Source organism: Telmatherina bonti (assembly GCF_933228915.1).
Source record: "Telmatherina bonti genome assembly, chromosome: 6".
In the NCBI taxonomy this organism is placed as follows: Eukaryota; Metazoa; Chordata; class Actinopteri; order Atheriniformes; family Telmatherinidae; genus Telmatherina; species Telmatherina bonti.
Genome location: NC_136624.1, coordinates 14,351,559 through 14,365,009, shown reverse-complemented (window position 1 = coordinate 14,365,009; position 13,451 = coordinate 14,351,559). Strand labels below are relative to the sequence as shown.

General features: G+C 41.7%; 1 protein-coding gene across 2 annotated transcripts in view; it reads right to left on the bottom strand.

Moving 5' to 3' along the window:
* Nucleotides 1-13,451, bottom strand: part of LOC306757489 (semaphorin-3D) — a 146,776-nt gene that overhangs the window by 78,372 nt on the left and 54,953 nt on the right. For both annotated transcript variants that reach the window (XM_079242557.1, XM_079242558.1), the window contains exon 2: nt 9,524-9,708. In XM_079242557.1, the coding sequence (XP_079098683.1) occupies nt 9,524-9,641 (118 nt within the window). In that variant the 5' untranslated portion in view covers nt 9,642-9,708. The remainder of the gene's footprint in view (nt 1-9,523; nt 9,709-13,451) is intronic.

Below are 13,451 nucleotides of genomic sequence, written 5' to 3'. Positions count from 1 at the left end.
CATATTGTAATGCATTTTCATGCTGCTCATTATGGTGCAATACTAGCAAAGCTATAAAGAAGAAGCTCCAGGAGGCATTTCATGATGCTTTTAGAATATTGTTGCTACATCCAAGATGGACGAGTGCAAGTCAGATGCTTGTCTCAAGCACTGATTTCATTTTCCAGCAGGACTTTGGTACCTTCGCCCACGCTGCCAAAGGTACCAAAAGCTGCTTCAATGACCATGATGTTACTGTGCTGAATTGGCCAACAAACTCACCTGATCTGAACCCCATAGAGAATCTGTGGGGGATTGTCAGGAGGAAGATGAGAGACACCAGACCCAACTATGTAGATGACCTGAAGGCTGCTGTCAAAGCTACCTTGGCTTCCATTACACCTGAGCAGTGCCACACGCTGATGGCTTCCATTACCACGCCACATTGATGCAGTAATTCATGCAAAAGGAGGCCCAGCCAAGTATTTAGTGCATGGAAGTGAACATACTTTTCAGGAGCCTGACATTTCTGTTTAAAATGTCTTTTTTTAAATCATTGATCTTATGTAATATTCTATTTTTTTTTTTTTTAATTTAATTTTTTTTTTATCTATAAGCCACAACCGTCAAAATTTCAAGAAATAAATGTTTTAAAAGTTTCACTCTATGTGTAATGAATCTATTTTATATAATGCTTTCACATTCTGAAATGAGTGACAAAAAATATTGAACTTTTTCATAATATTCTAACTTTCTGAGATGTACCTGTACTGTAAAAGCCGCGTGTCTCCTGCAGAAATGCAGACTTTCCAAAACACATCACTTTAGTCGTCATCTTGTTCAAGTTTTCACAGTTTTTGGTTCCAGTGACTGAAGCTTAGATGTTATTTGAACAAATGAGGACAGATGAAAAGTAAACATACATCAGCTCCATGTTTTCCTGTCCCAGATTTAAACATAAGAGGACATGACAGATGGAGAAGATCTGTCTTTCGCCTCATACATACAGAACAAAGCCACACGGCTGAAATTCGTTTAAAAAGTCCAGTCATTCTGACGCTTTCTGTTTACTGAAAAGCTCAGCAGAGAGCTGTGATGGATGGCGGACATGATTGATGCTGGTCTTCAAATGGAGCACAAAACATGCAAATCAGGCATAAAGAGCTCAACTGAGTTAAGTCCTGAGCTAAAGGAAAAAAAAAAGAAGCTTAATCTGTGGACGGAAAAGCCATTTGTCTGGTTGGTGGTGCAGATGTGAACTTTCAGCAACAGAAGAATGCACATTCAGATCCAAACCCAGAACTCAAAATGAGTCCTGATTGCACTTTTACTCTCGCTCTGCGGTCATGAAATACCATTTAGGTTCTTCCACTATTTTAACATGAAAGCCGGATGTTATGCTTTTAAACAAAATACTTCATTAGAGGAGTTTAATGTTGATTCTCTGATCAGATTTAAAAGAATTCTTTTCTTTTCACTCTCACATTAGGCGTTGGCAAAGCTTGAGATAGAAAAATAAGAACTATTAAATAACTATAAACATCAGAGGCAATGCCAGCTAGTCATTCTGACTGATTAATTGTACATTTGATCTCAAGACTGGCTGATTGATCCACTGGCTTCCTGTTAAACCCTAAATAGAATTTAATGTTCTTCCCTCATGTGATGGCCAGACCAATGGCCACACATATAAAGGCGGTAAAAGCACCACATTGTTAGTTTTCTTTATATTTAAACTTAGTTTAAATGCTTTGGTTTCTTTTTGTTAGCATGCACATTAAGGACCCACTGTATTTTCAATTGTTTGCGTTTGGTTAATCTTGTTTCTTACTGGTGCTGAAGGGATTAGCTTGGGCATTGGGGGGCAGGAGTGTGCACAGGTGGGAAGCCAGTGAACAGGAAGTGCCACGGGCCTTTGGGAAGACCTCATCTTCAGAGGGGGAGATTAAAAGTTTAGTTTAGTTTCTTCAAATGTTTATTCATTTTCTTTCCCACTTTTGAGTAGTTTGGGTTTACCTTTTGTTAGTTTAATTATTCTTAAATAAACTACTAACAGTTAGGTTCTGTTTCTTTGTCTAGTTTGTTAGCATGTTTAATGTGTTACCCCATATGTTTTGTAACTGGTCTGATCAGCCAGTATTTAAGTTCTCCTTTGTTTGTTGTTTGTCAGGTCAGTATGTTTTTGTGTTGTGTTGATTATGTTCTTTAATCTGTTAGTTTAGTTATTTTCAGACTTTGATTTAGGTTTTGCTTAGTTGACCTCTTTTAAAGGCCTGATTCATTTATATTGTTTGGGCAAATAAAACCCTTTTCTTTTGAAGCCACCTGTGTTCCTCTTCCTTCGCCAGCTTGGTCCTTCACATTTGGTGGCAGTGGTGGGATCAGCTAGTTCAGGAACACAGGTTCTTTTTTTGTTTTTTGCAAACCTTTTTTCTTCTCCCCTCTTGGATTTTTTTTTTTTTTTTCGCTTTCTCCTGAGCCATGTACCGTGGAGGCAGAAAAACCAAACCTGAGACCAAGATGGCAGATGACCAAACTGCTTGTGAGGAGGAAATGGAGGCTCAAGCTTCTGAAATGGCAGCAGACAATGATGGTGACGAAGTCAGAGAACCAACACTGACGGATTTAGCTGGAATCTTACAGACATTCATGGGACAACAGGAAGCACGGGAGGTAAAACTGAAACATGAATTTACACGCCAAGACCAGCGATTTAAAGCTTTACAACATCAGTTTCAGCTTTTGCAAATGGAGGTTCAGGCTCGCACATCTCCTACTCCTGTGCCTGCTTCAGCTGATACAAACCTTCCTGAAGAAAATGGTGAGAATAATCAACAGGCCCAGGCCTCATCTTCACCAGACAACTTCAGAACCAATACTCCCTCAGGTCAGTCACCAATCTTTCATGAACCAAAACTGCAGAAGTTAACCAGTGAAGATGATATTGAGCATTTCCTGGTTACATTTGAGAGAATTGCAGCTGCCTGTAGATGGCCAAAAACAGACTGGGTGTTCCGCCTCATTCCTCTACTTACTGGTAAGGCAAGAAGTGCCTATGTTAATATGGATGTTGATGAGTCACTGGATTACAATGAGGTGAAGGATGCCATATTAAAGAAATATGACATTAACCCAGAGACTTACAGACAAAGGTTCCGGTCCCTGTATGTTCAGCCTGATGAAAGCCCTAAAGAACTCTATGTGAGGCTGAAGGAGTTGTATGGGAAATGGATACAGCCCGGAGGTAAAACGGTGCAAGGAATTGGTGAAATGATAATCATGGAACAGTTCTTAAGAATGTTGTCCCCTGAGCTTCAGGTGTGGATTAAAGAACATAACCCTACATCTGCTGCTGATGCTGCTTCTCTTGCTGATGTGTTTGTGACTGCCAGGCGGAAGGGCCAGCCATGGACTAATACCGCCACGAAAGAAAAGGACACCCGCAGGCCCCAGCCCATTCAATACAACCAGAGAGCAGCAAGTGTGAGTAAACCTCCAATCCAGGATGATCAGCAAGGAAATGCAGTTAAACCGGCTAAAAGAGCTCCAGTTTGTTACCGTTGTGGGAAGGAAGGTCATACTAAGCCGGTGTGCCCACAAAACTCATTCAAATTGACCCAAATGTGCTTTGTCCCCCGACAGCATGATGTCCTGAAGCCAGAAAATGGACTGTCAATGAAAACGACCATGGTGAAAATCAATGGAAGGAAAATAAAAGCCTTAATAGATACTGGTAGTACTCAGACTCTGGTGCACAGACGTTACGTACCTAATCACACAATATGTGCTCTTGAAACCATCCCAATTTGTTGTGTCCATGGTGATGAAAAACCTTACCCTACTGCTGACATCTTTATTGAGGTGCAAGGGCAACCATATCTGTTGAATGTTGGAGTTGCAGAAAACTTGCCATTCCCAGTAGTTTTAGGTGAAGATCTGCCAGTACTTTATGACCTGTTGAAACCTGCACAAACTTGTAATGTTGTAACTAGGGCTCAGGCTAAGCAGAATGAGCACCTTCCAACACTCAGTGCCTTGCCTTTCTTTGATGTTGACCTAGAAATGAGTCCCGGGAAATCTAGGAAAACACGCAGTCAGAAAAGGCATGAGAAATTTAAGCATACAGATGTAAAAGCACAAGTTGAGTCTGTGCCAGAAGTTCCTTTGGGATTTAAAATCCCTACCAACATAACTGAGATGCAACAAAATGACCCATCACTGTCAGCCATTTTGTTGAGAGCTACAGAGAGAGAATCGGAGGCTGACCCTGGAAATCATAAAGAGGCATACTTTTTACAGAATGGTATCCTTTACCATCAGCATGGTCTGGCTAAGCAACTAGTGGTCCCTCGAGCAGTCAGAAATGTGGTTCTCACATTGGGCCATTCGGTTCCCTGGGCTGGCCACCTAGGGAAATGGAAGACCACTGCTCGCATTAGACAACATTTCCACTGGCCTGGCCTGCACTCAGAGGTAGCACAATTCTGTAGGAGTTGCCCTCAGTGTCAGATGACATCAGTGAAAAGGCCCTCAAAAGCTCCACTCCAGCCTCTACCTGTTATTGGAACTCCTTTTGACCGTCTTGGCATGGACATTGTTGGTCCAGTGGAAAAAAGCAAAGCTGGAAACCGTTACATGCTGGTCATCACAGATTATGCCACTAAGTATCCTGAAGTCTTTCCATTAAAATCTGTGAAGGCAAAATCTGTGGCTTTTTCACTAATACACCTCTTCTCCAGGTTTGGTTTCCCTCGTGAAATCCTCACTGATCAGGGAACTAACTTTATGTCTGTATTGTTGAAACAGGTCTATAAGCTGCTTGGCATCCGGGGTATGAGGACTACCCCATACCATCCCCAAACAGATGGGCTTACAGAGCGGTTCAACCAAACTCTGAAACAAATGCTCCGTAAGTTTGTGGATGACACTGGGTCTGACTGGGATCAATGGCTACCTTACCTGCTTTTTGCTTACAGAGAAGTACCTCAAGCTTCCACTGGGTTCTCTCCTTTTGAGCTTCTCTATGGTCACAATGTGAGAGGCCCTCTGTCTTTGTTAAAGGAAACATGGGAAGGAGATCAAGGACAGGAGGAACCTGTTGACATTATATCCTATGTGGTCCAGATGAGAGAGAAACTGCAAAAGATGAGTGAGTTGGCCCAGACATGCATGACAGAAGCTCAGAAATCGCAAAAAGCTTGGTATGACCGTACTGCCAGAGAGAGGAACTTTGATCCAGGCCAAAAGGTGCTGGTGATGTTGCCTACAACAGACAGCAAGCTGCTGGCAAAATGGCAAGGTCCCTTTGAAGTGCATAGAAAGATAGGCCCTACTACTTACCAGGTTGCCACTCCAGGGCTTCAGCGATCCAGTAGAGTTCTTCATGTGAACCTGCTCAAAGAGTGGATTCCACGCACTGAGAGGGGGGCAGAAGTGCTCCTCATTCGTGGTGTGGAGGAAGAAGAGGAGGTGGATCAATATTTACCATCACTGTCGGCTGCTGACCTGGATTTAAGCCATCTCACCAGAGAACAGCAGTCTGAGGTAAAATCCTTGATCCGTTCAGACATATTTCAACAGTATCCTGGCCGTACAAATCTGGTCAAGCATGACATTGTGTTAAAAGCTGATGCACCAGTGAGACGTGTGAGTTACAGGATACCTGAGCGCCTCCTGGGGCCACTGAAGAAAGAAGTAGACCTCATGCTGTCCCTGGGAATCATCAAACCTTCAAAAAGTGAGTGGTGTAATCCAGTGGTCCTGGTGCCCAAGAAGGATGGGACAATAAGATTCTGTATTGACTTCAGGTACCTTAACTCAGTTTCTAAATTTGATTCATATCCAACACCACGAATGGATGAGCTCACTGAGCGTCTTGGAAAGGCTAAATATCTCTCCACCATTGACCTGTCCAAGGGCTACTGGCAAGTACCTCTACGTGAGAAGTCTTGTGAGCTGACAGCCTTTCGTACACCATGGGGCTTGTTTGAATTCACTGTTCTGCCATTTGGTTTGCATGGGGCCCCTGCTACTTTCCAGAGACTCATAGATCAGGTACTGGATGGATTGTCTGATTATACATGTGCATATCTGGATGACATTGTCATCTACAGTGACTCCTGGAGGGCACACATGGAACATCTGAGGGAGGTCCTGGCCCGTCTGGAGTCTGCTGGCCTCACAGTCAATCCAGCAAAGTGTGTCCTGGCCAGGCCGGAGACGCAGTACCTCGGTTTTACCATTGGAGGTGGGGTCATTAAGCCGCAAGTGAACAAAGTAAGGGCAATTGAATCCTGTCCTCTTCCACAGACGAAGAAGCAGCTGAGATCTTTCTTAGGAATGGCTGGCTTCTACCACCGGTTTATCCCCAACTTCTCGGCAAGAGCTGCAGCCCTGACAGACAGGACAGGAAAGCAGCACCCTCATAAAGTTCAGTGGACTGAGAACGCAGTGGCAGCTTTCCATGATATCCGGCAATCCCTTAGTAAGGATCCAGTTCTGCACAGTCCTGACTTTGACAAGGATTTTATTCTGCAGACGGATGCTTCTGAGAGGGGTGTGGGAGCTGTTCTTCTACAGGGATTGCCAGGTGATCTGCATCCTGTTGCTTACATTAGCCGCAAGCTATTTCCCCGGGAAGAGCGCTATGCTACAGTGGAGAAAGAGGCTTTGGCTATCAAGTGGGCACTTGACTCATTCAAGTATTATCTGCTGGGGAGGGAGTTCATCTTGCAGACTGATCATAAGGCACTACAGTGGCTGAACCGGATGAAGGACACAAATGGGAGGATTACTCGATGGTACATTGCCATGCAGCCATTCCGGTTCACGATTCAGCATATCCCTGGGAAAGACAATTCAACCGCTGACTACCTCTCTCGCTGGTCCGGCTGAGGTCTTGAAGAGGAGGGGTGTGTGATGGCCAGACCAATGGCCACACATATAAAGGCGGTAAAAGCACCACATTGTTAGTTTTCTTTATATTTAAACTTAGTTTAAATGCTTTGGTTTCTTTTTGTTAGCATGCACATTAAGGACCCACTGTATTTTCAATTGTTTGCGTTTGGTTAATCTTGTTTCTTACTGGTGCTGAAGGGATTAGCTTGGGCATTGGGGGGCAGGAGTGTGCACAGGTGGGAAGCCAGTGAACAGGAAGTGCCACGGGCCTTTGGGAAGACCTCATCTTCAGAGGGGGAGATTAAAAGTTTAGTTTAGTTTCTTCAAATGTTTATTCATTTTCTTTCCCACTTTTGAGTAGTTTGGGTTTACCTTTTGTTAGTTTAATTATTCTTAAATAAACTACTAACAGTTAGGTTCTGTTTCTTTGTCTAGTTTGTTAGCATGTTTAATGTGTTACCCCATATGTTTTGTAACTGGTCTGATCAGCCAGTATTTAAGTTCTCCGTTTGTTGTTTGTCAGGTCAGTATGTTTTTGTGTTGTGTTGATTATGTTCTTTAATCTGTTAGTTTAGTTATTTTCAGACTTTGATTTAGGTTTTGCTTAGTTGACCTCTTTTAAAGGCCTGATTCATTTATATTGTTTGGGCAAATAAAACCCTTTTCTTTTGAAGCCACCTGTGTTCCTCTTCCTTCGCCAGCTTGGTCCTTCACACCTCACATATAAAGTGCTTCAATAGCTTCATATGTTTCCAAGAGAATTACACTCAGACTGCAGATTGTAATAAATGACCCATCCTTTCTGAAGGACCCAGAATACAAATACCATAACATTACAGATCTAACTATTTCAACAAGTTTTATTTTGATTTGGCACATTAAATTACATATATACATATACACATTAAATTAATATATTTAAATACAACTTTACATAAAACATGTCCGAAGCATGTCATCAAACACATCTGCGCTAGCTTGACTAGTGTGGTATCGGTTGTGGTATCGGTACACTTTTATTAATACCAAGTACGAGTACACACACTTGTTATTGAGCTGATACTGGTGTCGGTATTGGTGCAGCTTTAACTATAATGAATTGAACTGAACTGGAATGAGTCTGTAAAAGTAACTGGTATGAATCAGAGGCATAAAAATAAGTTGAATTGAACAGAATTGTTTACACAGCTCCAGTCATCTGGTCCATCCCCAAAAGAAGTTGTGTCTAGTTGAATACTGCTTTACTAACTTTATCCTTTTGGTTAAGTTAGACATTTATGATTATATGATGTTTTTATATGATGTATAAATAAAAAATCCTTTAAATGAAATAATAGATTAAGTAAAATATTTAGTTAATTCCCTTCGCTTTTTTCAGTGGAAGTTAATTAACACATCAAAGTCCGAATTTATGTGCAGCTGGTTTGACCACAGACATAGAAATACTGCATATCTTATAGAGGAAGGTGTCTCTTTAGAAGTCCATCCCCAGTATTTGGCTGGGATATAAAGTTTAGATTTAAGGATTAAATCTGCGAAACCGTGAACTGTTACTACTTGTGAGGTAAAAAGAAATTAATCACATTTGACACCAGACAAGTTGAGGCTCTGCAGACTTTACAGCAGCAGCTACAGGTCCAAACCTGCTAAGACGTCACAGTAAACGCCCACTCACTATCACCACATCAAACTCCACTGATAACACGTATTTATAATGGTGTAATGCTTATTTATAAAAATTAAGCGGCTTATTACTGCAACACAATGCTGTGGCAGTAGCAAATTGTTACCGGAGCAAATTGTTGCATCTCTACATTAGTTGTGTGGTAAACACATAGACTGTATATAAAGAGATGGACGGAGCCTCCGTGACGTCACCCATAGGTGTCTGAAGAGCTGAATTGAAGCTCGGTGGGCGGTTCCTACCGTCACCATGTTGGAAGCGTCATGCGTGTCGTCTCGCCCGGAAAATACAAATATGGGCAAAGAGGTGGAGCTGAGAGGGCAGCCATGAGAGTCATAGTGCATGATTGACATCGAGCGAACTTTGAGCTTTCTGTAGCTAAAAGCTAACCGAGCTAAGCCCGAGACGGGAGCTAACCAGCTAACGGAGGTAAGCGGGCTAAAGCTAAGTCACGTTGTTAACTGTCTAAAAACCGCGGTTGTTCTACGTTCTTCTTACTTGAAACCGGAGATTGGAACCTGTCAATCAAAAGGACACACCCCTAAATATGCAGAACTTCGAGATTAAATTACTTTAAAATGGGCGAGTTAGAAAAAAATTCACTCCCTCCACAGTTGTCATGAAGGTAAACCTGACCTATTAAACTGAAAATGGATTTTTGAACCAGGCTGTAAACATGTTTATTTCTGCCGTGAAGTTGGTCTTTTTAACATGGGAGTGTATGGGGATTTGCTCTGTTTTGGAGCCAGCCCCTAGTGGATGAAGGGGGAACTGCAGTTTTATGCATGGGCTTCACTTTTAACCACCGGAGGTTGCCGCTTGGGTAAACAATGACAGTTGCATCAGCCCTCACATCATCTCAGTGAACAGCGCTTCATCAACAACGGTATGCCGGCTTTTTACTCAAAGTAAAGATTCATGCTAAGCCATAACCAATCAGATGCATGATGTGTTGTTTCCTACCTGTGTGGGAGAGCTGCAGCCGTGGTCCTGTCTGGCTCCATGCCTTGGCCTCTGCGGCAGCAAGCTGCAGCAATAACAACGGGAGGATACACAGGGCAGCAGCAGAAATCAGTGTCATCTCTGGTTGATCTTCACTGATGTGGAGAGCCTGACGGAAGCTGGTCACATCACACTGAGGATGGCAGCTGAGGAGAGGAGCAGTGACAGAATTTAAATGTTAAACGTGTTTTTATCAATGATACAGCCAAGTAAGCAATTTAGTCTGAAACGTTTTGTAATGCTGTCATCAGTTTCTGAGAAATTCCACGAATTTCTGGACTTTTTTACATGTCTGAAGCAAAACATCTGATCTTCTCTGAAACTGTGTAATTAAAAGAAGTTCCGTTTAACTCGTTCATTTAGGTCTGGTCAACCAGCAAATTCAGGCCAAAAGTCAAGTGCTTCATGGGAAATAAACCCTTAACATACTCTGGTTCAACACACAACTCTGCAGCTGCTGCTGTTTCTTCATCAGATATCTAACATCATTATTCTGCAGGAAAAACTTCTCTGTCCAAAGCTTCAGAACAAAACTACACTTCTAACAAACATCCACACGTCAGGGCCCAGATGCATCAAAACCTCCAGGCCTTTTCTACCAAACTGGGTCCAGTGCTGGTTCATTACCAGATGGATCTACGTACTAACGCACCAGTTCCAGCTCCAGAAAAGGTCCCACAGCAGCAGCACGTTTTTGCAGGTCCAGTGCAGAGAACTGGTTCCTGCTTACATCAGGAGCTGCAGGTGGGATTACGGAGACCAACCAGACCAAGCGACTTGTTGTGACTATCATGTTTAGAAAGCAGAGCCAATGAGATGTCAGGCAGGAGTTTACAGCCAGTGGAAGCAGCAGTGGAATCCTGTAAGCTCAGCGTTGTTGATCATTTTCCAGGTACTTCATGTTTCACATCTCACATTTGGAATAATGAACACAACAAATACTGCTGAATGTAAATATTCTCCGTTTTGTTTTACTTCTATTTTGTTCCGTCTTTATCAGCAGAGTGGTTACGGCTTTCAGTCATCTGATGGGAGAAGACTGATGCATGAAAATAAAAATGGTAATAATTATATTTTGAGGCAGTGAACGACTAAAACTTCACTGTATGAACAGCACTTCTCAATCTGATCTATGCAACAAAGCCCAAATGACCCACTCTAAAACCCACTTTACTACACCTAAGAAGTTAAAGTTAATAAAATCAGACTGACCTTTGTGAGCAAACACTGTCTGCAGTCAGAGAGATGGATTTACTTAAACTAAGTCAACAGTAGAAGTTAGAGATAAAGTATCACTGGAACTGAACATGTTTATGTTTGTTTCAGGATGCTTACCAGCACTTTAACCTGAGAAAACACTGGATGTTCTTTTGGCAAACCCCAGCAGCCCCAATATCTCATTAATAAAGCATTCCTCAAACTGAGCTTGTGGGTTCCAGTGCAGAACAAAAAGTTACAGAATGATGGAGTAAGGTGAGACGGACAGAAGGAGAGTGCCATAAGTTCAACAATAAATAACGTGTCAGGCTTTGTGCCTTCTTGGCCCGATGGTTCGCGGTAAGATGAGGCGACCTGAAGGCTTCTTCTTGTCTCCAGAGGAACTTTATAACTGGGTCAAACTCTTCTGAGACCTGCAGAAACTCATCATCTGTTCCACATGTAGCGAATGAAACGTAGAGAAATTATTTCTTTACCAAATTGAGTTTGGTTGCGTGGTAATCAGAAACCTGAATGATGAAGAATCGGACACTCTGAGAAGATTAAAACCAGATCAGATGCGTTTTAGAAGGTTTGTTCTCTGAACATATCCCATGTTCCCTCTGCTCTTTGGATGTGTTCCTTACACGCCTGAATAAATCTAAAACTGATTGACTCTTTGTATCTAATGTTGACTTAATCCTGGACCATTTCGGCTTACAGACTGAGAAGCTTTAAAGGTGGAGTATGTAAGATTTTCAATATTTTCAAAATAAATTAACTAATAAAATAACTACAATCATAATTAGATAGTTTTTTTTTTAAACATGTAGCTTCCAGTCTGTTCATATTTGATGCGTTATTAAAGTTTAATTAATGACAAATGACAAAAAGCACATTTTTTTTACTGGTAGGCAAACATTTTTTTTTTTTTTTAAATATTGAAAATCTTACATACTGCACCTTTAAGACCACTTAAAAAAGACCCTGCCAGGAGAGGAGAGTCCGATAGACTGTCAGTCTGAATGTTGACCCCAAATTTTCTAATCACAAAGAAAACAGGAAAACCAACCACAAGTTTCAGGTATGCGACATTGTGCAGAAGTTTTGAGGTGTTTTATGTTCATTCTGCATGTTTTTCCATCATTTTTAAGTTATTTTCTTTTCATTTTGAATCTCTATGCATAAGTTATATTGCTATGTTGTCATTAATGGCATTTAGGGGTTTTTAGTTTTTTGTCTTTTTAGATGGTTTTGAACCTTTTTAGACTAATTTAGTGTCTTATTTATTTTGGTGGGGATCATTTTCTGCATTTTGGGTAATCTCACATTTGTTTGTTGATATTCCATTCTTCTTCTTTCTGTTTCTACTATTCAGTAGTTATTTATTGTCATTAACAGACTCATTTTGGTCATTTTATGTAATTTTAGGGGCTGTGTGTCTCAGGGAATATTTCTATCATCTTATTCACACTCTGGTATCCATTTGTTTCGTTGTTTACTTTAAGTCTTGCTGTGGTGATTTTGTGTCTCTCTGAAGTCTCTCTTTTGTGTCTTTTGCATGTTTGATTTACTTTCCAACCACAGTTGCATCCTCAGGTTACTTTAAACAGATGTTTTGGTCACCGAGCCTCCGGATCGCTTTGGGCCCATCAACACATGAACAGCAGAGTCATTCAATAATCTCCTCCTGAGGACACACAACAACAGGAAGTGTTTGAAAGCCTCTGAAATGCAAAGCTCATTCAGACCACTTTCAGAACAGCCCATCTGCCCCAGGTGGGTTGGTAAACCTCAGGGGTAATTCGCCAGAGTTGAACACACAGCCCCAGGAGAAAAAAATCATTTATCATAATGTATCATGGCGACTGTCTGGCGAGTATCATGTTAACAGGTTTTTAAGAGCTCAGCAGGTTGGAGAGGATGTCTGCTGAAGGAGTAAAGACAGTCAGGCGGGTTTAACTTGGCTTCTGCTTCATGTTTGACTTTAACCTTCACATGACTCCATGAATACCAGCCGAAGTTTCCACCATGAAGACGTTTGTTCTGCTTCTCCAACTGAAGCGGTTCAGTTCTGCTTCAGTAACATGAGCTGGAAATGGTTTCATCGGGCAAAAATGGCGACTACGTCATCTCAGAGCTCTAAAGTTGCTGTAAACTTCAAAGCAGCTGAAAATGACTCATGACTTATTATAACCTGCCCCTTTTATCCAGCTGATGGTGGCCTTGGATTGAAACCATTTTAAATTCCTCTATAATTCCACCGATGATAGACGACATCCTCAGAAATGCTCTTTTATCATCTGAAACCAGCCATTAAAATCAACTACATGTGTCTTTAGTTAGACCTTCATGGGAGAAATACACTGAGAAAGCAGCACACCCAGTTCATTGAAAACTGAGTCTGTTAATTAAACAATCAAACCAATGAAAGATTCATTATTTAGGTGATATACTTTTTAAAGAGGAAAAACAGGAAGGATCCACACTTAAGCAAACAAAAAACAAGCTCTGAGGGTGTTGGGGGGGGGTGTTTCAATGTAGACAACACGCCTTATGATCCAAGCAACGGTAAAACTGTCATATGAGGGTTAAGTGACAGAGTCCAAACATCAGTGATGAATATCTGCAGCTGTAAACAGCTGGGATGCAGAGAAACGCAGCATTAATGGCGTCACATGCTTCGCGTCAC